This window comes from Mesoplodon mirus, assembly GCF_964341445.2.
Source record: "Mesoplodon mirus genome assembly, chromosome: 19".
NCBI classification, from domain to species: domain Eukaryota; kingdom Metazoa; phylum Chordata; class Mammalia; order Artiodactyla; family Ziphiidae; genus Mesoplodon; species Mesoplodon mirus.
Window position 1 is genome coordinate 61,762,027 of NC_138995.1, and position 27,531 is coordinate 61,789,557.

At 48.6% G+C, this 27,531-nt stretch overlaps 1 protein-coding gene across 10 annotated transcripts; it reads right to left on the minus strand.

The window, feature by feature from the left end:
* Positions 1-9,332: 9,332 nt before the first annotated feature.
* On the minus strand, positions 9,333-27,059 carry LOC309794600 (leukocyte immunoglobulin-like receptor subfamily A member 6; the record flags this gene model as incomplete). Of its 10 annotated transcripts, none has more annotated exons than XM_082606282.1 (13): positions 20,554-21,479; positions 21,673-21,714; positions 22,499-22,551; positions 22,772-22,809; positions 22,894-22,936; positions 23,282-23,398; positions 24,107-24,157; positions 24,823-25,125; positions 25,387-25,683; positions 25,910-26,212; positions 26,360-26,644; positions 26,826-26,861; positions 27,021-27,059. In XM_082606282.1, the coding sequence occupies 13 exons, from the start codon at positions 27,052-27,054 to the stop codon at positions 21,336-21,338; spliced, it is 1,746 nt and encodes a 581-aa protein (XP_082462408.1). In that variant the 3' UTR covers positions 20,554-21,335. The 10 variants fall into 10 exon arrangements, with proteins under 10 accessions (XP_082462403.1, XP_082462410.1, XP_082462408.1 ...); XM_082606281.1 differs by having other exon boundaries at positions 21,673-21,717; XM_082606283.1 differs by lacking the exon at positions 21,673-21,714.
* Positions 27,060-27,531: the final 472 nt, after the last annotated feature.

The window sequence follows — 27,531 nt, forward strand, 5'->3', positions numbered from 1 at the left end:
GACTTTTTGATGATGGCCATTCTGACCGGTAGGGGTGATAACCTCACTGTGGTTTTGGTTTGCATTTCTCTAATAATTAGTGATGTAGACCGTCTTTTCACGTACCTGTTGGCCATCTGTATGTCTTCTTGGAGAAATGTCTATTTAGGTCTTCTCTCCATTTTAACTTGGTAGTTTGTTTTTTTGATATTTAGCTCCATGAGCTGTTTGTATATTTTGGAAATTAATCCCTTGTTGGTCCCATCATTTGCAGATACTTCTCTCAGTGAGTAGGCTGTCTTTTCATTTTGTTTACAGTCTCCTTTGCTGGGCAAAAGCTTTTAAGTTTAATTAGGCCCCATTTGTTTATATATATATTTTTATTTCCATTACTCTAAAGAGATGGATCCAAAAAAAATGTTGCTGTGATTTACGTCAAAGAGTATTCTGCCTATGTTTTTCCCTAGGAGTTTTATAGTATCTGATCTTACATTTAGGTCTTTACTTGATTTTGAATTTATTTTTGTATATGGTGTTAGAGAATGTTCTAACTTCATTCTTTTGCATGGAGCTGTCTGGTTTTCCCAGCACCACTTATTGAAGAGACCGTCTTTTCTCCATTGTATATCCTTGCCTCCTTTGTCGAATACTAAAATTGACCATAGGTGTGTGGGTTTATTTCTGGGCTCTCACATCTGTTCCACTGATTCTTGGGTCTGTTTTTGTGCCAATATTATTCTCTTTTGATTACTGTAGCTTTGTAGTATTGTCTGAAGTCTGGGAGGGTTATGCCCCCAGCTTTGTTCTTTTTCCTCAGGATTGTTTTTGCAATTCTGGGTCTTTTGTGGTTCCATATAAATTTTAGGATTATTTGTTCTAGTTCTGTGAAGAATGTCATGGGTAATTTGATAGGTATTGTGTTAAATCTGTAGATTGCTTTGGGTAGTGTGGCCAGTTTACCTATATCAATTATTCCAATCTAAGAGCATGGGATATCTTTCCATTTCTTTGAATTATTTTCAGTTTCCTTTATCAATGTTTTATAGTTCTCAAAGTATATGTCTTTCACCTCCTTCATCAGGTTTACTCCTAGGTATTTTATTTTTGATGCAATTTTAAGAGATTGAGTTTTTACATTTTTTCTGATATTTCACTGTCAGTGTAATGAAAAGCAATAGATGTCTCTGTGTTAATCTTGTATTCTGCTACCTTGCTGAATTCACTTATCATTTCTAATAGTTGTTGTGTGGAGTCTTTAGGGTTTTCTATATGGAGTATCATGCCATCTGCATGCAAAGACAATTTTACCTCTTTCCTTCCAATTTGAATACCTTTTTCGTTTTCTTTGTCTGATTGCTGTGGCTAGGACTTGCAATACTATGTTGAACAGGAGTGGTGAGAGTGGGCATCCTTGTCTTGTTCCACAATTCAGCTGGAAGGCTTTCAGCTTTTCACCATTGAGTATTATGTTGCCTGTGGGTTTATCATAAATAGCTTTTATTATGTTGAGATATGTCCCCTTTGTACTCACTTTGGTGAGTGTTTATCATGAATGGGTGTTGAATTTGATCAAATGCTTTTTCTGCATCTATTGAGATGATCATGTGGTTTTATGTGGTTTTTTAAAAACATCTTTACTGGAGTATAATTGCTTTAAATTGTTGTGTTAGCTGCTGCTGTATAACAAAGTGAATAAGCTGTGTGTATACATATATCCCCATATCCCCTCCCTCTTGCGTCTCCCTCCCGCCCTCCCTATCCCAGCCCTCTATGTGGTCACAAAGCATGAGCTGATCTCCCTGTGCTATGCGGCTGCTTCCCACTAGCCATCTATTTTACATTTGATAGTGTATATATGTCAATGCCATCCTCTCGCTTCGTCTCAGCTTACCCTACCCCCTCCCCGTGTCCTCAAGTCCATTCTCTACGTCTGCGTCTTTATTCCTGTCCTGCCCCTAGGTTCTTCAGAACCTTCTTTTTTTTTTTTTTTAGATTCCATATGTATGTGTTAGCATATGGTATTTGTTTTTCTCTTTCTGACTTACTTCACTCTGTATGGCAGACTCTAGGTCCATCCACCTCGCTACAAATAACTCAATTTCGTTTCTTTTTATGGCTGAGTAATATTTCATTGTATATATGTGCCACATCTTCTTTATCCATTCATCTGTCGATGGACATTTAGGTTGGTTCCATGTCCTGGCTATTGTAAATAGAGCTGCAATGAACATTGTGGTACACGACTCTTTTTGAATTATGGTTTTCTCAGGGTATATGCCCAGTAGTGGGATTGCTGGGTCATATGGTAGTTCTAGTTTTAGTTTTTTAAGGAACCTCCATACTGTTCTCCATAGTGGCTGTATCAATTTACATTCCCACCAACAGTGCGAGAGGGTTCCCTTTTCTCCACACCCTCTCCAGCATTTATTGTTTGTAGATTTTTTGATGATAGCCATTCTGACTGGTGTGAGGTGATACCTCATTGTAGTTTTGATTTACATTTCTCTAATGATTACTGATGTTGAGCATCCTTTCCTGTGTTTGTTGGCAATGTGTATATCTTCTTTGGAGAAATGTCTATTTAGGTCTTCTGCCCTTTTTTGGATTGGGTTGTTTGTTTTTTTGATATTGAGCTGCATGAGCTGCTTATATATTTTGGAGATTAATCCTTTGTCAGTTGCTTCATTTGCAAGTATTTTCTCCCATTCTGAGGGTTGTCTTTTCATCTTGTTTATGGTTTCCTTTGCTGTGCAAAAGCTTTTAAGTTTCACTAAGTCCCATTTGTTAATTTTTGTTTTTATTTCCATTTCTCTAGGAGGTGGATCAAAAAGGATCTTGCTGTGATTTATGTCATAGAGTGTTCTGCCTATGTTTTCCTCTAAGAGTTTTATAGTGTCTGGCCTTACATTTAGGACTTGAATCCATTCTGAGTTTATTTTTGTGTATGGTGTTAGGAAGTGTTCTAATTTCATTCTTTTACGTGTAGCTGTCCAGTTTTCCCAGCACCACTTATTGAAGAGGCTGTCTTTTCTCCATTGTATATTCTTGCCTCCTTTATCAAAGATAAGGTGACCATATGTGTGTGAGTTTATCTCTGGGCTTTCTATCCTGTTCCATTGATCTATATTTCTGGTTTTGAGCCGGTACCATACTGTCTTGATTACTGTAGCTTTGTAGTATAGTCTGAAGTCAAGGAGTCTGATTCCTCCAGCTCCATTTTTCTTTCTCAAGACTGCTTTGGCTATTCGGTATCTTTTGTTTTTCATACAAATTGTTGAATTTTTTGTTCTAGTTCTGTGAAAAATGCCATTGGTAGTTTGATAGGGATTGCATTGAATCTGTAGATTGCTTTGGGTAGTATCGTCATTTTCACAGTGTTGATTCTTCCAATCCAAGAATATGGTATATCTCTCCATCTGTTTGTATCATCTTTAATCTCTTTCATCAGTGTCTTATAGTTGTCTGCATACAGGTCTTTTGTCTCTTTAGGTAGGTTCACTCTCAGGTATTTTATTCTTTTTGTTGCAGTGGTAAATGGGAGTGTTTCCTTAATTTCTCTTTCAGATGTTTCATCATTAGTGTATAGGAATGCAAGAGATTTCTGTGCATTAATTTTGTATCCTGCTACTTTACCAAATTCATTGATTAGCTCTAATAGTTTTCTGGTAGCATCTTTAGGATTCTCTATGTATAGTATCATGTCATCTGAAAACAGTGACAGATTTACTTCTTCTTTTCCAATTTGGATTTGTTTTATTTCTTTTTTGTCCCTGATTGCTGTGGCTAAAACTTCCAAAACTATGTTGAATAAATGTGGTGAGAGTGGGCAGCCTTGTCTTGTTCCTGATCTTAGTGGAAATGGTTTCAGTTTTTCATCCTTGAGAATGTGGGTTTGTCATATATGGCCTTTCTTATGTTGAGGTAAGTTCCCTTTATGCCTACTTTCTGGAGAGTTTTTATCATAAATTGGTGTTGAATTTTGTCAAAAACTTTTCCTGAATTTATTGAGATTATCATATGGTTTTTATCCTTCAATTTGTTAATATTGTGTATCACATTGATTGATTTGCGTATATTAAAGAATCCTTGCATTCCTGGGATAAACCCCACTTGATCATGGTGAATGATCCTTTAAATGTGCTGTTGGATTCTGTTTGCTAGTACTTTGTTGAGGATTTTTGCATCTATGTTCATCAATGATATTGGCCTGTAGTTTTCTTTTTTTGTAACATCTTTGTCTGGTTTTGGTATCGGTGATGGTGGCCTCATAGAATGAGTTTGGGATTGTCCCTCCTTCTGCTATATTTTGGAAGAGTTTGAGAAGGATAGGTGTTGGGTCTTCTCTAAATGTTTGATAGAATTCGCCTGTGAAGCCATCTGGTCCTGGGCTTTTGTTTATTGGAAGATTTTAAATCACAGTTTCAGTTTCAGTGCTTGTGATTGATCTGTTTATATTTTCTGTTTCTTCCTGGTTCAGTCTCGGAAGGTTGTGCTTTTATAAGAAATTGTCCATTTCTTTCAGGTTGTCCATTTTATTGGTATATAGTTGCTTGTAGTAATCCCTCATGATCCTTTGTATTTCTGCAGTGTCAGTTGTTACTTCTCCTTTTTCATTTCTAATTCTATTGATTTGAGTCTTCTCCCTTTTTTTCTTGATGAGTCTGGCTAATGGTTTATCAATTTTGTTTATCTTCCCAAAGAACCAGCTTTTAGTTTTGTTGATCTTTGCTATCATTTCCTTCATTCCTTTTTCATTTATTTCTGATCTGATCTTTATGATTTCTTTCCTTCTGCTAACTTTGGGGGTTTTTTGTTCTTTTTCTAATTGCTTTAGGTGTAAGGTTAGGTTGTTTATTTGAGATTTTTCTTGTTTCTTGAGGTAGGATTGTATTGCTATAAATTTCCCTCTTAAAACTGCTTTTGCCGCATCCCATAGGTTATGGGCCATCTTGTTTTCATTGTCATTTGTTTCTAGGTGTTTTTTGATTTCCTCTTTGATTTCCTCAGTGATCTCTTGGTTATTTAGTAGTGTATTGTTTAGCCTCCATGTGTTTGTATATTTTTACAGTTTTTTTCCTGTAATTCATATCTAGTCTCATAGCATTGTGGTCAGAAAAGATACTTGATACAATTTCAATTTTCTTAAATTTACCAGGGCTTGATTTGTGACCCAAGATATGATCTATCCTGGAGAATGTTCCATGAGCACTTGAGAAGAAAGTGTATTCTGTTGTTTTTGGATGGAATGTCCTATAAATATCAATTAAGTCCATCTTATTTAATGTATCATTTAAAGCTTGTGTTTCCTTATTTATTTTCATTTTGGTTGATGTGTCCATTGGTGAAAGTGGGGTGTTAAAGTCCCCTGCTATTATTGTGTTATTGTCGCTTTCCCCTTTTATGGCTGTTAACATTTGCCTTATGTATTGAGGTGCTCCTATGTTGGGTGCATAAATATTTATAATTGCTATATCTTCTTCTTGGATTCATCCCTTGATCATTATGTAGTGTCCTTCTTTGTCTCTCATAATAGTCTTTGTTTTAAAGTCTATTTTGTCTGATATGAGAATTGCTACTCCAGCTTTCTTTTGATTTCCATTTATATGGAATACCTTTTTCCATCCCCTCACTTTCATCTGTATGTGTCCCTAGGTCTGAAGTGGGTCTCTTGTTGAGAGCATATATGGGTCTTGTTTTTGTATCCATTCAGCCAGTCTATGTCTTTTGGTTGGAGCATTTAATCCATTTACATTTAAAGTAATTTTCGATATGTATGTTCCTATTACCATTTTCTTAATTGTTTTGGGTTTGTTATTATAGCTCTTTTCCTTCTCTTGTGTTTCCTGCCTAGAGAAGTTCCTTTAGCATTTGTTGTGAAGCTGGTTTGGTGGTGCTGAATTCTCTCAGCTTTTGCTTGTCTGTAAAGGTTTTGATTTCTCTGTGAAATCTGAATGAGATCCTTGCTGGGTAGAGTAATCTTGGTTGTAAGTTTTTCCCTTTCATCACTTTAAATATGTCCCGCCACTCCCTTCTGGCCTGCAGAAAGATCAGCTGTTAACCTTATGGGGATTCCCTTGTATGTTGTTTGTTGCTTTTCCATTGCTGCTTTTAGTATTTTTTCTTTGTATTTAATTTTTTGATAGTTTGAATAATACGTGTCTTGGCATGATTCTCCTTTGATTTATCCTGTATGGGACTCTCTGTGCTTCCTGGACTTGATTGACTATTTCCTTTCCCATATTAGGGAAGTTTTCAACTATAATCTCTTCACATATTTTCTCAGTCCCTTTCTTTTGTGCTTCTTCTTCTGGGATTCCTATAATTTGAATGTTGGTACGTTTAATGTTGTCCCAGAGGTCTCTGAGACTGTCCTCAATTCTTTTCATTCTTTTTTCTTTATTCTGCTCTGCAGTAGTTATTTCCACTATTTTATTTTCCAGGTCACTTATCCATTCTTCTGCCTCAGTTTTTCTGCTATTGATTCCTTCTGGAGAATTTTTAATTTCATTTATTGTGTTGTTTATCATTGTTTGTTTGCTTTTTAGTTCTTCTACATCCTTGTTAAACGTTTCTTTTATTTTCTCCATTGTATTTCCAAGATTTTGGATCATCTTTACTGTCATTACTCTGAATTATTTTTCAGGTAGACTGCCTATTTCCTCTTCATTTGTTTGGTCTGGTGGGTTTTTACCTTGCTCTTTCATCTGCTGTGTATTTCTCTGTGTTCTCATTTTGCTTAACTTACTGTGTTTGGGGTCTCCTTTTTGCAGGCTGAAGGTTCATAGTTGCCATTGTTTTTGGTGTCTGCCCCCAGTGGGTAAGGTTGGTAAGTGAGTTGCGTAGGCTTCCTGGTAGAGGGGACTGGTGCCTGTGTTCTGGTGCATGAGGCTGGATCTTGTCTTCCTGGTGGGCAGGACTGTGTCTGGTGGTGTGTTTTGGGGTGTCTGTGAGCTTAGTATGATTTCAGGCAGCCTCTCTGCTAATAGGTGAGATTGTGTTCCTGTCTTGCTAGTTGTTCGGCATGGGGTGTCCAGCACTGTAGCTTGCTGGTCGTTGAGTGGAGCTGGGTCTTAGCGTTGAGACGGAGATCTCTTGGAGAGCTCTCACCGATTGATATTTCACGGGGCCAGGAGGTCTCTGGTGGTCTCTGAACTCAGCTCTCCCACCTCAGAGGCTCAGGCCTGACACTTGGCTGGAGCATCAAGACCCTGTCAGCCACACAGCTGGAGTGCCTTCAGAGTTGGGGAGGCTGGCCTGCAGTGGCTCTCCTTCTGTGCTGCACATGAGAATCACCAGCTTCTTCCTTGTTTTGCCCCAAAGACAGTGTGTTTCACAGAGAAAAACAGTAGCCTTAAAAATAGTCACAGCTCTGAGATGGCTTTTTTTTTTTTCCTTTGTGTTTAGTCTGGTTTCACTTGCTCACAGGGGGCCACGTGAAGAGGCCTCGCACCTGGCTCTTCCAACTGGAGTTCCTAGTGTGGAATCGGTTTTGTCTTTTCTTTTGTTGATACGTTGTATCACACTGATTTATTTGTGTATGTTGAACCATCCTTGTGACCCTGGCATGAATCCAAGTTGATCATGGTATATGATTCTTTTTATGTGTTGTTGGATTCGGTTTGCTAATATTTTGTTAAGCATTTTTGCATCTATATTCATCAGAACTATTGGTCTGTAATTTTCTTTTTTGGCAGTGTCTTTGTCTGGTTTTGGGTATCGGGGTGATTGTGGCTTCATACAATGCCTTTGGGACTGTTTCCTCCTCTTCAATATTTTGGAAGTGTTTGAGAAGGATCAGTATAAGATCTTCTTTTTATGTTTGGCAGAACTCTCTCATGAAGTCATCCAGTCCTGGATGTTTGTTTGCAGGGAGGTTTGTGTTTTTTTTTTAACATCTTTATTGGAGTATAATTGCTTTACAATGGTGTGTTAGTTTCTGCTGTATAACAAAGTGAATCAGCCATACATATACATATATCCCCACATCTCCTCCCTCTTGAGTTTCCCTCCCACCCTCCCTATCCCACCCCTCTAGGTGGTCACAAAGTTGAGCTCCCTGTGCTATGTGGCTGCTTCCTACTAGCTATCTGTTTTACATTTGGTAGTGTATATATGTCTATGGTAATGTATATATGTCAGTGCCAGATTCTATTTCAGTCACAGTGATCAGTCTATTCAAAGTTAACTATTTCTTCTCGATTCAGTTTTGGTGGGCTGTATGTTCCTAAAACGTGTCCATTTCTTCTAGGTGGTGCAGTTTGTTAGCAAAGAATTGTTTATAGTATTCTTTTATGATTTTTTGTATTTCTCTGGTATCAATTGTTATTTTTCCTCTTTAAATTCTTATTTTGTTTAGTTGGGTCCCACATTGTCTACTTTTGAATTTGATGTAATGAAGTATACTCTTATAGTTTTTCTTTACTTATTGACTATCATGCTTGAAAATTGATCTGTATTATTGTAGCAGTTTAACTTTGTGTATTTTTCTGTCATGTAAAATTCGGTTGCATATGTATAACAATCCATTCATTTTTGGTGAGATTTGTTTCTATGATTTTGTCTAATATGAACGACCCCTCTGTCAAAGTTCTCCTGAATGTATACTCATGGTTATGTACACATTTTCCTCTAAGTTATATAACTCTGGGTCAGAGCTGTGTGTCTCTTCCTTTTAACCGATAATTCTTATTTATTCCCCAAATTGACTGAGGCAATTAGTACACCTACCAATAATGTATTGGGATTTAAAGTGCTCAGTGTTTTCTCCCACAGCTGATATTTCCATTGTTTTCTCTTTTGCCTCTCATGGGGATGGACTAGGATGCAAAGAACTGGGACTAGGATTTGGGCATGATAATTTCACGGAAACAAGGGCATAAAGCTGAAGTGGAAATGATCTAATCATGATGCTTTATATAGAGGACACATCTGTGTGTATTGGGGTCATCACTGAGCTGTGCTCCAGCTGGATCAGACTCAGTTCTTTGGGAACGACAATTCTACTCATTACTTCCCCACTCTGCCTTCAGTGCATTCATACAGGTACCATGAGATTGGCCACGAAGAGAGTATTTACACTAAAGAAAGAGACAAATGCCACACATCTGGGCTTTTTACAAAATGATAAATTCCTAAGCCCGTTTACCAGCACAGCAGCTGGCTGTCACTTCAAACGCCAGGGTGGTTCCTTCACACTAATGGTGTTTCTGGAGAAACTATACCAGGTGTCATCTGGTCCAGAGAGAGTTTTAGGGAAGAGTTTTGGATTTATCTGTTCGAAACAGGACCCCAAGTTCACCCATTTATTCAGTTACTTTAACGACATTCTGTTTCTGAGTGAAGGGATGGAGGTCAGTAGCACACAGCAGCCAATGTGGAAATTAAAAATAAACAAATGTATTACATGAAAGTGGGCCAGAGCATGAAGGTGTGTAAGGTGTGGAAACAGACCTGCCGTGTGGGGTGTGCCTCACGTCACAGGGGTGAGAGGGGACGGGGCAGTCAGGGAGAGTCATCACTGGTGGGGAGGGAAGGCAGCATGGTTAACCGAGGCCCAGTCCTCCACAGGGGCTCCCAGACCTTCTCCTGCACCCACACCATGTCTCTCTCTCCCTGGTCAGACAGTTCACACAACACGTGCTGCAGATTCTCTTCCAGAACCTCCTGGGCACGTAAGGTCATGTCCAGGGCTCCAGCACTCGGGACGGTGCATGGTTTCCTCTTGTGTTCAGCTCCTGGCTGCATCTTGGGTTCCTCCGTGGCCGTGTCGAGCCTGAAAGAGCAGAATCCCGAGGCCCAGCAGGATCAAGCCAGCCATGCCCAGCCGGATGAGATTCTCCACTGTGTAGTGTTGGGGGTGTGAGGGTAGGAATTCTGGACAAAGAGGTCACAAGGTCAGAGCAGATCCCAATCACTCCTGAACCCTGGATGTCCACCCAGGGAACTGGTTCCTTCTGTTCTGTCCTCGACAGGACAGACCCTCGGAACCCAGCCCCATAACTGAGGATTTCTTTTACTAATCACTGCTGGCGTCTGACTTGTTTTGTGGTGGGTGGATGGTGTCACCTGCTCATGAGAATCATAAGGTGAGGGTGTGAGTGAGGAGTTGGGGAGACACGAGCCCTTCTCCCGGGTCCTGGGTCCTCCTCTGTGGAGCCCCCGTGCCCCCTCTTATCTTACTGTCTCAGACATTCCTGAGGACAGGACCCTGAGCTGACTGAGCTCACACAGTACAGAGTGTGGGCCCTTCACCTGAACAGGCGCTTCAGTTGGTAACTGAGGTGTGACCCAGCCCTGCCCGCCCTGGACCCACCACCACGTCCCGAGGACCCTCCCTCACCCCACTGCGGGCCTGACTGCAATGGTGGGGAGCTGATCCTTCGAGCCTCCTGGGGGTCAGGATGGGGGCTGAGGGGCGGGGGCTGCTTCTCCCCAGAGCTCGCCCCCAGCATCTTCCTCTTCCTCAACATCTTCCTCTTCCCCCCACCCTTCATCCACCCAGCCTCAGAGCCCCTGGATCCCTGGGGTCCCCCTGCATCTTTGCTGGATTCTAGTCCCTTTGGGAGACAAACCTGTCCCCGAGGAGCTGAGGGACATTAGATCCTCTGAGAGAGGCTCCAACTGCCCTGGGGTGGCCAGTGTTCCCCCTGAGCAAAGAGGCCTCAGTGACTCCCCAGTTGTTGAATTGGGGCCTGTACCAGGGGGCTGGGGCCCCCTGCGGGTCCTGGGGATGAGGACCGGGAGGGGGTGAGGATGAGGCTGACCCCGGAGTCCCCACCTCACTAAACTCTCCCCCTCACCTGCCCTGTGTCCTCCCCAAGACCCTCCCACTGCCCACCTGTCACCTCCAGGATCCCAGGTGAGGTGAGAAGGTGTGGGAGGGGATGGGAGGGCCTCTGAGGGGCACAGCCCCCTCTGGGTGACCCTCCCGCGTTCAGCCTCAGCCCAGAGTGCTCAGGGGACACAGCCCTGAGCTGTCTGAGTCAGAAAGGACAGGGCCAGGGCCCCTCACCTGAGACCGCGAGCTCCAGGGGGGCACTGGCGTGTGACAGCAGGTAGGGGTTACTGCTGAGTGAGCTGTAGCACCTGTAGGTCCCGCTGTGGGCTGAGGTCACAGGACTCAGGGAGAATTCGGCCTGGAAACGCCGACCTCGGTACTTTGATCTAAGACGCAGTGGGGGCTGGGCTGCCCCCTCCTTGGACAGAAGGAAAGTTTCCCTTGTGCTCCCTGACTGACACAGCAGGGTCACGTTCTCTCCTGAGGCCACCACGGGGCCCGGCTGCACCGAGAGGGAGGGCGTGTCAGGGAACCATCCTAGAGAGAGGAAGGGGGGTGAGGGCTGCCCGCCCCCTGGTTCTGAACTGCGACTCAGCAGGGCCTCCCTGAGGCCCCTCATCTCTGTCTGTCTCTGTTTTCTGTGAGTCTCTCCCTCTCCCTGCCCACCCTCATCTCTCTCTGTCTCTCTCCCTCCCTCCCTGGGGACCCCTCATGCCTGGTCCCAGCATCACCACCTGGGGCTCCCCCGGCAGGGCCTGTGCAGAGTCTGGGTCCCTGACTGACCCGCTGGCTCCTCACCTGCCACCAGGATGTCCAGGGGGTCACTGGGGGCCGACCACTCGGAGGAGAGGTTGTGTCCACCGTAGCATCTGTACCGGCCCCCGTGGGTGCTGGTCACCGGGCCCAGGGGGAAGTCGGCCTGAGAGAGCCCAGCGTGGGGCTGCCGGCCAGGGCGCTGGGGGAGGGCCTGTCCCCCCTCCTGGGACAGAGCGAATCTGTCATAGCCGACGTCAGAGCGACACTGGAGGGTCAGGCTCTGTCCAGAGGCCACGACAGGGCCCTGCGGGGTCAGGAGGGAGGGCTTCCCAGACACACCTGGGGGACGACCAGCCTGGGCTGTAGGGGCTGCTTCCTCCCATGAAGCCCCTTCTCCCGTCCTGGTCCCCAGGCCTCACTGTCGCTCACACTCTGTGTCTCTGTCCTGTGCGCCCCACTCCCCCCTCACCCACCCTCTCATCTGGGACAATCCTGGGAGAAAAGAATCTAATAATCTGTCTCGTGCCTCAAAAAGTGCATGAGGCCAGGGTGGGACCTCCTCACCTAGGACCAGGAGCTCCAGGGGGTCACTGGGGGCCGACCACACCTGGGGGGTGTTCCTGTAAAAGCCGTGGCATCTGAATGTCCACCTGTGGCTGGGGGTCACGGGACCCACGGGGAGCAGGGCCCTGGCCTGCCCATTGGGGCGTCGCTGTGCATCCAGGGTCCAGGAGGAGTTGGGTTCTCCTTCCCTAGTCAGAATGAACCTGTCCAGTCCCTGCCATGAGCCACACTGGAGGGTCACGTTCCCTCCCAAGGTCACCACAGGGCTCGGCAGGGCTGAGAGGGTGGGTTTGCTGTGGGCCCCTAGGAGAGAAGGAGGGAGCTTGTGAAATGGGGCTCACACCCCCCTCCCCTCCCCCAGGGCTGGGCTGTGAGAGGGACACACCCCTGAGAGCAGACCCCCTTCCTGAGGGCAGAGCCTGAGGCCGGGACCCCCGAGTGTCCTCTCACCTGTCACCACCAGCTCCAGGGGGTCACTGTGCTCTGACCAGCCAGTGGGGCTGAGGTAGTAACAGTGATACCTCCCTGCGTAGGACTGTGTCATGTGTGGGATGGAGAACTTGCCCTTATCCTCGGGCTCCAGTGGACTCTGTGCGTCCCAGAAAGCTGAGCTTCCCTCTTTATCCAAACGGAACTCCTGGGCCCCCGGGGTCCCCTGACACCAGATGGTCACGGGGCTCCCCCAGGGGATCACAGAGCCTGGCTCAGCCCAGATGGTGGGTTTGGGGAGGGCGCCTGGAAGGACATCAGAGGCTGCGTCACAAGACATCCTCACCCCCAGGTCCCCAGCTCTCAGCCCCCAACCTCCCAGACTCCCCCCCTTCAGCCCAGAACTGCTGCTCCCCATCCCCATTGCCTGGGGGTGGCCCCTTGTCCCCATGAGCAGGAGGGAGCTGGGACACCTGGGGACAGACTCACCTGGCTGCACCGGGGTCCTCAGGCCCACACTCAGCCCTGGAAGAGAGGCCCTTGTGAGAGGTTTGCCCTGAACCCTGAGCAGCGCCTCTCCTCCCCGGGAGCCTCCTGAGTCCTGGGCTCTCCTGACAGAGCAGCCTGGCTGTGGGCAGGGGTCCCTCCCTGGCCAGGGCTTCCCCTCCCCCTCCTCCATCTCACCAAGGCAGAGCAGGGCCTTGAGGCTGGGGGTCATGGCGTCTCGTCCCTGTGGTCCAGGCGGTGCCGATGGAGGAGACCACGGTGCTCACAGGACAGACAGACACACAGGGTGTGTCCACTGGGAGGTTGGTCCTCCCCGTCACGGGGCGTCACGTCAGCAGCCCCACAGGAAGGGGAACTGCCCCTCCCCAGGAGCCTGGCTGTCATTCCCATGACAGAACCGGTGTCTTCCTGAGACGCCCCTTCCAGGTGAGGGTGACCCGGGCACGTCCTTCCCTCTCAGAGCCTCCCCGTTGGGTGTCCTTCGTCCTCAACCCGTCCATCTCGGGTCCCTGTGGGGTCCTCACCATGGACAGGGATCACCCAGGCCCTGGCGATGCTTCAGGGAGGATGCAGGTTCCTGCTGCACCGCAGAGCCCAGATCAGCAGAGACACACATGTAACATCTGCCTACAGCTCCGTGGAGGTCAGCGTGGCAATGAGCACAGAGGAGAAGTTCAGGGAAATAAGGAAGGAAACATGCCTGCTCCCCTGGCCCCAGAGTGTGGGTTTGCTCTCTGTCTCAGCCCCCTTCAGGGACCTCTCCCTTTTTCTTGAAACAGCGTCCACCCCACCTTCCTGGGAACAAGCCTCTGAGTCGTCCCTTCCTCCTCGGTGCCCTTGATCCTTGGGCATTGTCTCCTTATTATATGCTCCAGTCTTCACTTTTATGGGACAGAGAGTAGGTTAGTGCTCTGACTTTGCAGACAAAGCTGATTTAAGTATTCCTCGTCATCCTCCCCCGTGTACCTTGAGCCCTGAAGTTATGTCTCTGAGCCTCAGCTTCCTCGCCTGCAGCATGTTGTTTGAACCCCACTCCAGACAGGTTGTGGGCTCAGTGGTGCCAGGACATGGATGGGACCCAATATTGGTTAATTTTGAAACCTGATTAAGACATTCTGGATGAGACATGAGAGGGTCAAGGTGTCAGACCCCACAGTCAGGGTGGACGACCGATGTGTCCACTCACGACCCCCGTCTGCTCCTGACACTGAGAAATGCTACTTATGGTGGGGTTTTTGTTGTTTGTTTGTTTGTTTGTTTTTGGCTGCATTGGGTATTCGTTGCTGTGTGCGGGCTTTCTCTGGTTGTGGCAAATGGGGGCTACTCTTCGTTGCGGTGCATGGGCTTCTCATTGCGGTGGCTTCTCTTATTGCAGAGCACGGGCTCTGGGCACGCGGGCTTCAGTAGTTGTGGCTCGTGGGCTCTAGAGCTCAGGCTCAGTAGTTGTGGCGCACGGGCTTAGTTGCTCCACACCACGTGGGATCTCCCTAGACCAGGGCTCGAACCCGTGTCCCCTGTATTGGCAGGCGGATTCTTAACCACTGCGCCACCAGGGCATTCCCACTACTTATGTTTTTTTGTGAAATACGTAGGCATGGTCTATTATAGGAGAAGAGAAATGAAAGTTTCTTAAATAGAGAAGGGACCACAAAAAAAAAAAGAAGTGAAAGCTTAGTGACTACCAGTGCCTGAGTCCAGCAAGTGGTCATTAGAATAGAGGTTTCCACCTGTGTGTGGAAGGACAGGGACCTCAGGTCCTCAGAGGCAGGGAGGGGTCAGGGCTTCAGGTCAAGGTTGGAATCGGTGTTGCCCCTCCACCTCATTTGTGGCCAGGCACTGGGATATCTCTGCCCACTGACCCAGCCCCAAGGTCAGCACTGAGCCGTGTCCTCTGTGCAGTTGTAAAACAGGTTCAATTCATTATAGTTGTACATGGATATCTGTCCCACCTGTGAGTGTGAGGCTCACCTTGGGGTCATCCCTGCCAGGTACATGCCTAGTTAGATGCTAAGTTTGAGAGAGCGGATGCTGTGGGGCAGGGCAACTGCAAGAAGTCACCCATTTCAGCTCTGAATGTCAGGACAGACCTGGGAGAAACTCTCTATAGAAAATCACGTGTCTGGGAGCTGAGCATTAGGAATGAACATAAAAGATAAATCCTAATAATGAGAAAAAGTGCTAAGAAGACTATCTACAGAGCTAGTAACTTGTATTATCCTATCCAAGGAGATAGAATACTAGGAATATATGAAACATTTTAATTTAAGCATGTTTACACATCTGAAAAATTAAAGAAGGAAAATAAATTCTGGAAACAGCAAAAGGGATTATATTGCAAAAGTATATAGGATTTTAGCAATGAATTAGGCAAACACTTTACAGGTAAAACGTAATACTTTCATTAATACACTCAAGATATTCTTTCCATCAAGGAGAAGATACAGCTGAAGAGCCAATCATGAACTTGGAATACAACATTGAGGAGATTGTGTAGGATGCAGTACAGAGAGACCGGAATTAGAAAGTTAAGGTAGATGAGGAATGGAAAGAGAAGGGCCCATGGATATTGTGAATTTCAGAATGAAATCAGTGAGGACAATGTCTGCGACAGCATGAAAGGCCAATTGTTGGTCTTTTACAGAGATTTAGCGAGAACTTACAATTGCTAGGGTGCGTGTGTCTATACATGAAGTGTGTCTTGCTATTTCGCAGCAAAGGGAAGGACATTGAAGAGAGAAAATGCCAAAAGATATGGGGAAAATACAGTCAAGGAATTAACTGTGAGTGAGGAATTCTATACTCACCCAAATTATCATTAAGGGGCAAAGGTGAAGGGGTCAGCAGGGGAGAAATGCATACATATGAGAGACTTGGGCGTTTCCAACCTGCTTGGACTCATATCTCCCATGTTAAACCTTCATGTCAGGCTCAGCGTTTCTCCCACAACTGATTATGCCTGTTTTCTATTTACCTCTAGTGTGAAATGTACTAGGATTTGGGCATCACAATTTCACTGAAACTGTGGCATAAGATTGAGGTGGAACTTACTATGACCTACAGAATAGAAGGACCTCAGGGTCATCTGTGAGGTGCCACAGTTGGCTCATACTCACTTGTGAAAGTTGATTCTATTCCCAACTGTGTATCCAGTGCATTCAAACTGGCATCTTGAAGTTGGGCATGAAGGGAGTATTTACCAAAGAAAGAGATAATGTAAACAAATCAGAACACTGAGGAAAAGTGATGTTTTCCTAGAGCTGGTTTGCCAGCACACCACCTGGCTGTCACTTCAAACACCTTGCGCTCATTCATAAATCTATTTATTTATTTATTTTTGGCTGCGTTGGGTCTTCATTGCTGTGCACAGGCTCTCTCTAGTTGCGGCAAGCGGGGGCTACTCTTTGTTGCGGTGCGTGGGCTTCTCATTGTGGTGGTTTCTCTTGTTGCGGAGCCCAGGCTCTAGGAGCGTGGGCTTCAGTAGCTGTGGCACGCAGGCTCAGTAGTTGTGGCTCACGGGCTCTAGAGCACAGATTCCATAGTTGTGGCACATGGGCTTAGTTGCTCCATGGCATGTGGGATCTTCCTGGACCAGGTCTTGAACCCCTGTCCCCTGCATTGGCAGGTGGATTCTTAACCACTGCGCCACCAGGGAAGTCCACCTTGTGCTCATTCAAACTGATGGTATTTTGGCAGAAACTCTTCCGTGTATGATTTTGGAAGAGAATAAGACTTGAGGGGGTCCAGAGAGGGTTTTCGGAAATGGTTTGGGATTTATGTGTTTTAAACTAGACCTGAATTTCACCCATTTACTCAGTTGATTAAAACATATTCTGGTTCTAGGCTGAAGGGATAGAGGTCAATAGCACACACCAGTGAGTGTGGAAATTAGAAATAAAGCAAAATGTATTACAGGAAAGTGGCAGAGCAGGAAGGTGGCTGTAGGTGTGGACCCAAACCTGTGGTGTGGACCCAAACCTGTGGTGTGGATGTGGCCTCAAACCACAGGAGTAAAACAAGAAGGGGAGTGGTCAAGAATAATCAATAATGGTAAGGAGGGAAATTACCACACTTTAGTTCCAGAAGAGTCTCTACAGGCAACAACCCAGGCATTTCCTGCGTGCCAGCATTTATCCCCCTTGAAATTCTCAGCAGACAGTTCCCTCAATTCATACTGCAGATTTTCCTCCCAAACCTCCTAGTCATACAAGGATCGAACTCACCGAATGGTGGGTTTGTTCCCTCTGTGTTTACCTCCTGGCTGCATCTTGGGTTCCTCCGTGGCCGTGTTGAGCCTGAAAGAGCAGAATCCTGAGGACCAGCAGGATTGAGCCAGCCATGCCCGTCTGGATGAGATTCTCCACTGTGTAGTCTTGTGGGTATGAGGCTAGGAACTGTGGAAAAAGAGGTCACAGAGGTCAGAGCAGATCCCAAATCACCCTAGGATCTCTACATGTCCTCTCAGGTCACCTGCATTCCATTAACAGGTTGTGACCCTCGGAGCCCAGCCCCAAATTAAGAATTTCTCCTAGTCATCACTGTTGGCGTCTGACTTGTTTTGTGATGGACTGAGAATGTCAGTTACCCCTGAGAACAAAAAAGACAGGGTATGGGTGAGGAGATGCAGAAATGCTTAAGTAATCTCTTTGATCTTGAATGAGTCTCTGGAGCTAATCATGCCAGTCCTGGTACCTGGAGGTGAGCATCTCCAGTGTCTCCTTTGCATCTAATTAGGAGGCAAAGATGAACACGTGGGGTTTCAATTTGTCCTGAAAGGATGCAGACCTGAAGTGTCAGGGGTGCCCTTATGGCCTCAGTTTCCCAAGATGTCACTCCATGGCCGTCCCCAGACTGGGCGCCATCAGCCCAGACCTGCTCTTCTCCCCTCAGGTGACGGGGGGTGGCGGTTGTGGAGCTGCAGCAGGAGGTCTGGGGAGAGCTCACTCACCCTGACCTGGCTCCGTAGGCCCCGACACAGCCCTGGGCTTCTATGCAGAGATCACACAGACAACAACTACGACATAGAGGGGTAAGAATAAAGAGACGTATAGATTTGTAGGGTTTCTCCGTCTCCCTTGAACACGTAAACTACTAACTCTGCCTGTACTGTGTAAAGTTAGGTGTGTACCTGATAATCTCTAGAACAGCCACTTCAACAGCAGTCAAAGACTTGGAGTTACAGCGCCAACAGAGAAGTTAAAACGGTATGCTAACAATACTTTTCAATCCCAGGAAAGGGTAAGTAGAAGAACAAGAAAGAGGGGGGCAAAACTTAAAAAAAAAGAAAACGACAAACCCAAGTAACAGTCTTTTATCAGTAAGAATATTATATGTAAATGGGCTAAACACAGCAATTAAAAGAGCTTGTAAGATCGGTTTAAGAAAAAACCACCACCTACACTATGAAGTCCATAAGAAACTCACTTCATTTTTTTTTTAATAAATAAATTTATTTATTTATCTATTTTTGGCCGTGTTGGGTCTTCATCACTGTGCACGGGCTTTTTCTAGCTGCGGCGAGCGGGGCCTACTCTCTGTTGTGGTGCGCGGGCTTCTTATTGTGGTGCGTGGGCCTCTTATTGCGGTGGCTTCTCTTGTTGTGGAGCATGGGCTGTAGTTGCCCTGGCTTTAGTAGTTGTGGTGTGAGGGCTCAATAGTTGTGGCACACGGGCCTAGTTGCACGTGGGATCCTCCCAGACCAGGGATCGAACCTGTGTTCCCTCCATTGGCAGGAGGATTCCCAGCCACTGCGCCACCAGGGAAGTCCCAGAAACTCACTTCTAATATAACATGTAAATAGGTTAAAAGTAAAAGAATGAACAATATGAATGAACGTTGGAAACATTATTCAAAGTGAAATAAGGCTGACACAAAATGTCGCGTTTTGTATGATTTCACCTACACGAACAGCCTAGAATAGCCAGATTCCTAAAGGCAGGAATTAGAATGGAGATGACCGGTGGCTGGTTCTTAGGGGGCATGGGGAGTTCTTGCTTAATGGGTACAGAGTTTCTGTTTGGGATTATGAAAATGTTCTGGAAGATGGACAGTGGTCATGATTGCCGAACATGGTAAATGTACTTAAGGCCACTAACTTCGCACTTTAATAATGTTTAAATGGTGGTAAATATCATGGTGTGTATATTTTACCACATTAAAAAAGTAGAAGGATGAAAAATGTACTATGCAAACACTAATCAGAAGAAAATTCAAGTGGTTGTATTGCTTCCCTGTACCACAAATTACCACAAACTTGGTGGATTAAAACAGCCGAAATATATTATCTTATGGCTCTTGGAATTCAGGAGTATACAATCAGGTCACTGGTATAAAGTCATGGAACAGGGAGACATTCATTTACTTCATCTCAATCAAGAACCGGAAGTCCTGAACGCATTTGAATTCTATATATTGACCATGTATGCAGCGATGCTGGAAAACTCCTTTTTAATTAGAGTAGAACATCTTTACGTTATTTTGGATTTTCTACAAACACAACTGTGCAGTCTCTTAATAGTACAATATTATTCTTATCCACTTCAGAGCTTCTCACTTTGTTTTGTTTTACTTACTTGGTTGGTGCCTCCAGTGCCCTGGTGAATACAAGTGGTCATAGGGAACATACTTGGATGATTGCCCATCATAGAAGAAAGGACCTCAGGTTCTCACCTTTACAAAAGATGTCTAGTGTTGATTGTTAAACATGCCTTCATCAATGAAAGGAAATTCCCTTTTATTTCTGATGCGATTTTATTTTCACCAGGAACTGTTAGTATATTTTATCAAAGGCTTTGTCTGCATCTATTGAGATGATTATTTTTTATTTGTTCTATTAAAGTATTGCATTATGTGATAGATTTTTAAAATTTTAAGTTACTCTATCCTTCAAAAAAAAAGACCCCAAAGTATGGTCATGACGTAATGTCCTTTTAATATATCACTAAATCTTATTTGTGTACACTTTGTTTAGGGATTTCCATCTAAGCTCATGTGAAAGATCTTCCTGGGACTTTCCCATTTATAATTCCCTTGTCAGGTTTTGGTGTAAATATTTTCCTGATCTGATGTGTTGAGGTATGTTTCTTCTTTTTCTGTTCTCAGGAAATGTTTGTGCAATTTTGGGGTGTGTGTGTGTGTGCTTGTGTGTGCGTCTTTCATGAGTACATGAGTGCTTGGAAGAAACCACCAGTGAAGCTTCCTGAACTGTACACTTACACATCGGAAAGTGATGACCACCATAGTATTTGTCTGCATCCCATCACACAGTTGCAATTTCTTTTTCTGGTGAGAACATTTAAGATCTACTCTCTTCAGATCACTCAAGAATGGGATACAGTGTGATTAGCTATAACCACCATGCTGTATATTAGATCCCCAGAATTTATTCATCTTATAACTGGAAGCTTGTGCCCTTTGACCAATATCTTCCCATTTCCCCCTCGCTCCAACCCCGGTAAGCACCATTCTACTATTTCTTTCATTTTGAATTTTTTAGGTTCTATATAGTTCAGTCGTGGGTAAGTTTTGATTACAGAATCAATGTATAAGGTGATAGATTTTCCATTTATTCTTATATCCATTTAGTAAATTGTACACTTGAAGATTTCCATTCCATCTACATTTTCTGTATGTTGGTATCAAATTTTTCATAATGTTCTGTTACTATTTTTATAAAGTTTGTAGGATTCATAGTGCTGTCTGCAATTTCTTTCATGATTTTAGAAATGTGTGCCTTCTATCTTTTTCCCTCGGCCGTGGTGGCTAGGATTCATGAATGTTTTCAAGAATGAGTTTATTTTTTGCCTTAATTGATTTTCTCTACTTTTTGGTTCTCTTCATTATTAGCTACCCTTGTCATTATTATTCCCACCTTCTACCTTCATTTGAAATAATTTGCTATTTTTTCCTAAAGTCTTGGTATTATATGTTAGGTCATCGATTTTTTTAAAGGCTTTTCTAATATATTCATTCATGATTCTTAATTTTCTCAATTCATATCTTTGATGTGTATTATTTACAATATCACTCATTGAAAACATTTTCCCACTTCTGTTTTGTTTTTTTTTGTTTTGATTTTGGTTTTCAATTCACACATTGATTTTTGAAAAGTCTGTTGCATTATTTCCCAAATGTAAGGATATTAGTTATCTTTGAGGGTGGAATCAGGTGACTGCGAAGGGTCCCAGGGGCTCCTGGTGGTCTGTGTTGGGAGTCCAGGCTGTCTGATGGTCGTTAGGTGGTGTCCACTGTGGGCAGGCAGCTCCTGTGCCTTCCGGGGTCCGTGCAGTCTTCCTCCCTGGAGCGTGGGGTCTGGGTCCTTCCTGGGCTAGCGGATGGCGAGAGCAGCATACACGCTGGGCTCTTCTGGGGGTTCCCCTGACTGGGGGGCAGGGGGTGCAGTCTCCCGTCTGAAGGTCGAGTGGTTCAGCTGGGCATAGGTCACATCCTGGGGGGCTTCAGATGCGGCGGCCTGTGGTGAGGGAGAGGGAGGGAGGGTGGTTGGGGTGGGGGAAGCCTGGGGGCCCAGACAGGATGGGACCCACCTGACTGTCCCTCTGCCCATCCTCTTCCACTTGTCTGTCCTTCGTGTCCAGCAATCTCCCCGACAGGGAGGAAGGAGAGGTGGCCACCCCCCACCTTAGTCTTGATCTTGAGTGGTTCACCTGGGCGTACATCCCCTCCTGGGGGTCTGCATCCTGCCTGTTCTGCTGGAGGGAGAGAGTAAGACAGAAAGGGGACTTCCTGGATCCACTGTGATCTCCTCCCATCAGCTTTCCACTGTGTTGCCAGAGTGATGCTTTAAAACCTAAGATCAGGTCACTTGCCTGATGGAAACTCCAGGGACCTCCTAACACCTTGGAGCCTCTGGATTCTTTCTACGGTTCTGATTTCTGTATTAACACATTATCTCCCTTGCTCATTTGGCTCCAGCCGCACAGCCATCTTCCTGCAAAAGCAGGTCCCTGCCTCAGGACCTTTGCACTTGCTGCCCCCCCCCATGCACTCTGTCACCTTCTCTTGCTTTACTTTCCTTATCGGGACCTTGCATTCTAGGACACTACCTGCTTCTTTACATAGAGTCTCTCTCACCCACCAGGTGAGCTCCCTGCTGCACCTGCAGAACCTACAGGGAGCCGGGGGGATGCGCTCTCCTTGTGCACCACTTTTGGGTGAATGAAGGAAGGGGGGCCTGGGGACTTTCAGGTGATTCACTTATTCACAAATCCTCTTGAGACGTGGGGCTTCTCTGCAATGCCAGAAGGTCAGACAGAGGACGAGGAGCCAGGAAAGGGGACCCCGAAGGAGGGGCCATGAGGTCACAAGGAAGCAGGAGGGGTGGAGTCACAGCAGGAGGACCCAGGAAGCCCGGAAGGAGAGGTCAGTGTGGGACGCTGCTGGAGCTGGGATGTTAGGACAGAGACGTGTCCATTGGACTGAGTTTGGCAACAAGAAGGTGTTTGGTGGCCTGGACAGGAGCAGGGGTCTCACCGGATGGTCCAGCTGCACCCCCTCCTCAGGCTGTGTGTCCTTCACGGCAGCATCTGCTGGGGCGGAACAGGGTGTGTACCGCTGGGCGGGCTTCCCCGAGATCCCTCAGGGCTGGAGCCCCCGCAGTGCACCCAGAAGGGGCCACTGAGACCCAGGGGTGAGGGGGAAGTGTGGGGTTTCCGTCCGCACCCCCTGAGCCCACCCCTTCCCAGCCTTCCCCTCCCCCACTGCCTCCAGAACCCTGTGTCCCCCACCCCGTCCGCTTCTGCTCACAGAGGGCCTGGTCCTGGGCGGCGGCGGCTGGGCAGGAGCTGGGGAGGAGGCGGGCGTGTTAGGGGAGAATGAGGGGGAGCTGCGGGCGGGGTGGGCCTGGGGGTCTTCGGGGCGGGAGTTACCTGCTCTGCAGGCCTCTGTCCTTGGGCTCTGGGTCTGCAGCCCCTGCGGGAGGGTGCAAATCAGCCTCGCCCTGGGCTGGGGCAGGTGACAGAGGATCGGCCCTGGGACTCTTGGGACCCCCGCCCCTCACACGGGATTCAGGAGGAAAGAAGGAGACCTGAACTCACACTCGCGTACACGTTTCAACACTTCATGAGGTTGAAAAGGAGGAAAATACCTTAAATTATACATGGCAGCTGACAGTACGTGTTTTCTTTCTAGATTTTTGAGTTTCAGACTCTGGACCATCTTTTTCTAAGCTGACCTTGCCCATCTCTTGGTTTCCCTTTGGCTGGTGCCCTAAGCCCAGCACCTGCAGGGGCCTGGGTCACCCCGTTCCCTGCTCACCCGACTTCCTGCGTCTGCTCTGACCCCGGTGTCGGATGAGGAGGACGAGGAGGACGAGGAGCAGCAGGACGAAGGCCACCGAGACCCCGATCAGAACGTTCAGGTACCGTTTGAGACCTGGGGCACCAGTGATGTCATGAGTGAGCCCAAGATGCCATTCAATTGAGCGCCTACTGTGTGCAGGCTCGTGCTGGGGTCTGTGCATTCATCTCCTCTAACCCGCCCCACCCATTTTACAGACGAGGAAACTGAGGCACAGAGAGGGAATTCACAAACCCCAGGTGACCCAGCCTGGACATGGCAGAGCTGGGATTAGAACCCAGAGCTGTGAGCTCCCTGAGCTGTCTTCCTGCTGCGCCCCGCCCAAGGTGGACACCAGCTTTGTGCTCTGGGGGCTTCTCATCTGCAGGGGGGCCTGTCCGAGGGTCTCATCTGGAGCCGAGGGTCCTTCCTTGTTACCCTCCCCTCCCCCACCACAGCAGGGACTGGGGGAGGGGCCAGTTGTGTGCGGTGGACTCTTCATCTTTCCCTCTCCCTCCCCGTACAATGCTACCATCACTGCGGCACTGGGGACCGGCCCCCATACAGTCACATCCTCAGGGGCCTCCCTGTGAGGCCTCCTCTCCTGGGGTGTCACAGCCAGAAGTCAGAACTGAAGGAAATTTAAGCTCTGGGCCACGATTCTCTGCTTTTACACTTGGAGAAACTGAGGCCCAGGCAGGGGAAGGGGGTCCAGGTGAGCATCTCCAGAGGTGCCTGAACCAAGGGCATAACTGAGCCCTGCACCCCTGGACCCAACACCATTTCCCACAGACTCTCACTCACCCGTCTGCGGGCCTGGCTCCGTCGGGGGAAGGATCCCAACTTCAGAGCCTCCTGGGGGTCAGGACAGGAGGTGAGGGTCGGGGGCTGCTTCTCCCCATGTCAGCCCACCGCTCCTCCCCCAGGATGGGCCCCGAGGGGTCATTCCCTCTCCATGACCCCCACCCTTCATCCACCAGCCTCAGAGCCCCTGGAGCCTGTGGTCACTCCAGCATCTCTACCTAACTCCCAGCACCCCTGGGACACAAGCTGTGCTGAGATTGGGTCAGGATTTAGAGCAGCTGAGGACCTCAAGGGACAGGCCTGGGGCCAGGTGTCCACGTACTGGACAGAGGCCCCAGTGGCTCACCAGCTCTTGAATTGGGCCCTGTGTGTGGGTGGTGGTGTCCCCAGAGGATCCTGGGAAAATGCCTGTAGTTGGGTGAGGGACTGCGGCTTCCCTGGGAGCCCCCCCACCTCTGCTCACACTCTTGTGCTGTATCTGCTCTGGGGCTGCCCTTGGCTTTCCCCCTCCTCCCATCTGAGAAGTCTGGTGACCGGACTGAGAAGGAGCAGGGACGGGAGGGCCTTGTTTCCCTCCATCCCTCTGCAGGCTGGATCCCCCTCCGGATGACCCTCCCTTAACTCTCCTTTGGAACCCCTCACTCCTATCCTAGAAAGGGGGTCACCTTCAGAGCTGACAACAGGGACACAGAGGCGACAGGGCTGGGGCCCCTCACCTGAGACCGCGAGCTCCAGGGGGGCACTGGCGTGTGACAGCAGGTAGGGGTTACTGCTGAGTGAGCTGTAGCACCTGTAGGTCCCGCTGTGGGCTGAGGTCACAGGACTCAGGGAGAATTCGGCCTGGAAACGCCGACCTCGGTACTTTGATCTAAGACGCAGTGGGGGCTGGGCTGCCCCCTCCTTGGACAGAAGGAAAGTTTCCCTTGTGCTCCCTGACTGACACAGCAGGGTCACGTTCTCTCCTGAGGCCACCACGGGGCCCGGCTGCACCGAGAGGGAGGGCGTGTCAGGGAACCGTCCTAGAGAGAAAAAGGGGGGTGAGGGCTGCCCGCCCCCTGGTTCTGAACTGCGACTCAGCAGGGCCTCCCTGAGGCCCCTCATCTCTGTCTGTCTCTGTTTTCTGTGAGTCTCTCTCTCTCCCTGCCCACCCTCGTCTCTCTCTGTCTCTCTCCCTCCCTCCCTGGGGACCCCTCATGCCTGGTCCCAGCATCACCACCTGGGGCTCCCCCGGCAGGGCCTGTGCAGAGTCTGGGTCCCTGACTGACCCGCTGGCTCCTCACCTGCCACCAGGATGTCCAGGGGGTCACTGGGGGCCGACCACTCGGAGGAGAGGTTGTGTCCACCGTAGCATCTGTACCGGCCCCCGTGGGTGCTGGTCACCGGGCCCAGGGGGAAGTCGGCCTGAGAGAGCCCAGCGTGGGGCTGCCGGCCAGGGCGCTGGGGGAGGGCCTGTCCCCCCTCCTGGGACAGAGCGAATCTGTCATAGCCGACGTCAGAGCGACACTGGAGGGTCAGGCTCTGTCCAAAGGCTACAACAGGGCCCTGCGGGGTCAGGAGGGAGGGCTTCCCAGACACACCTGGGGGACGACCAGCCTGGGCTGTAGGGGCTGCTTCCTCCCATGAAGCCCCTTCTCCCGTCCTGGTCCCCAGGCCTCACTGTCGCTCACACTCTGTGTCTCTGTCCTGTGCGCCCCACTCCCCCCTCACCCCACCCTCTCATCTGGGACAATCCTGGGAGAAAAGCACCTAATAATCTGTCTCGTGCCTCAAAAAGTGTGTGAGGCCAGGGTGGGACCTCCTCACCTGGGACCAGGAGCTCCAGGGGGTCACTGGGGGCCGACCACACCTGGGGGGTGTTCCTGTAAAGGCCGTGGCATCTGAACGTCCACCTGTGGCTGGGGGTCACGCGACCCACGGGGAGCAGGGCCCGGGCCTGCCCATCGGGGAGTCGCTGTGCATCCAGGATCCAGAAGGACTTGGGTTCTCCTTCCTTAGTCAGAATGAACCCTTCCCATCCCTGCCATGAGTCACACTGGAGGGTCACGGTCCCTCCCGAGGTCACCACAGGGCTCGGCAGGGCTGAGAGGGTGGGTTTGCTGTGGGCCCCTAGGAGAGAAGGAGGGAGCTTGTGAAATGGGGCTCACACCCCCCTCCCCTCCCCCAGGGCTGGGCTGTGAGAGGGACACACCCCTGAGAGCAGACCCCCTTCCTGAGGGCAGAGCCTGTGGCCAGGACCCCCGAGTGTCCTCTCACCTGTCACCACCAGCTCCAGGGAGTCACTGTGCTCTGACCAGCCAGTGGGGCTGAGGTAGTAACAGTGATACCTCCCTGCGTCGGACTGTGTCATGTGTGGGATGGAGAACTTGCCCTTGTCCTCGGGCTCCAGTGGACTCTGTGTGTCCCAGAAAGCTGAGCTTCCCTGTTTATTCAGACGGAACACCTGGGCCCCCGGGGTCCCCTGACACCAGATGGTCACGGGGCTCCCCCAGGGGATCACAGAGCCTGGCTCAGCCCAGATGGTGGGTTTGGGGAGGGTGCCTGGAAGGACATCAGAGGCTGCGTCACGACATCCTCACCCCCAGGTCCCCAGCTCTCAGCACCCAACCTCCCAGACTCCCCCCCTTCAGCCCAGAACTGCTGCTCCCCATCCCCATTGCCTGGGGGTGGCCCCTTGTCCCCATGAGCAGGAGGGAGCTGGGACACCTGGGGACAGACTCACCTGGCTGCACCGGGGTCCTTAGGCCCACACTCAGCCCTGGAAGAGAGGCCCCTGTGAGAGGTTTGCCCTGAACCCTGAGCAGCGCCTCTCCTCCCCGGGAGCCTCCTGAGTCCTGGGCTCTCCTGACGGAGCAGCCTGGCTGTGGGCAGGGGTCCCTCCCTGGCCAGGGCTTCCCCTCCCCCTCCTCCATCTCACCAAGGCAGAGCAGGGCCGTGAGGCTGGGGGTCATGGCGTCTCGTCCCTGTGGTCCAGGCGGTGCCGATGGAGGAGACCACGGTGCTCACAGGACAGACAGACACACAGGGTGTGTCCACTGGGAGGCTGGTCCTCCCCGTCACGGGGTGTCACGTCAGCAGCCCCACAGGAAGGGGAACTGCCCCTCCCCAGGAGCCTGGCGCTCATTTCCACAGGGCTCAGGCTGGAGTGGGCAGCGGGCTTCTGCAGACATACCTGAGCACGTCTGAGGCCTCACTTGACCCATAAGCTGCTGCCTTTGTGGCCTGAAGTCCTTTTTGACCCAAGCATCAATGTATTTATTGGGTATTTGCAATGTGCCTGGCTTAGAAGTACATCCTTGGACATGACAGATTCAAACCCTGAGCTTGCAGAGCTCAGATTGGCAAACAAAGAAACAACTGAACAACGACCACCAAAGAACCCCAGAGATATTCAGTGTGTATGTTTCCTGTTCCTGCTGTGGCGACCA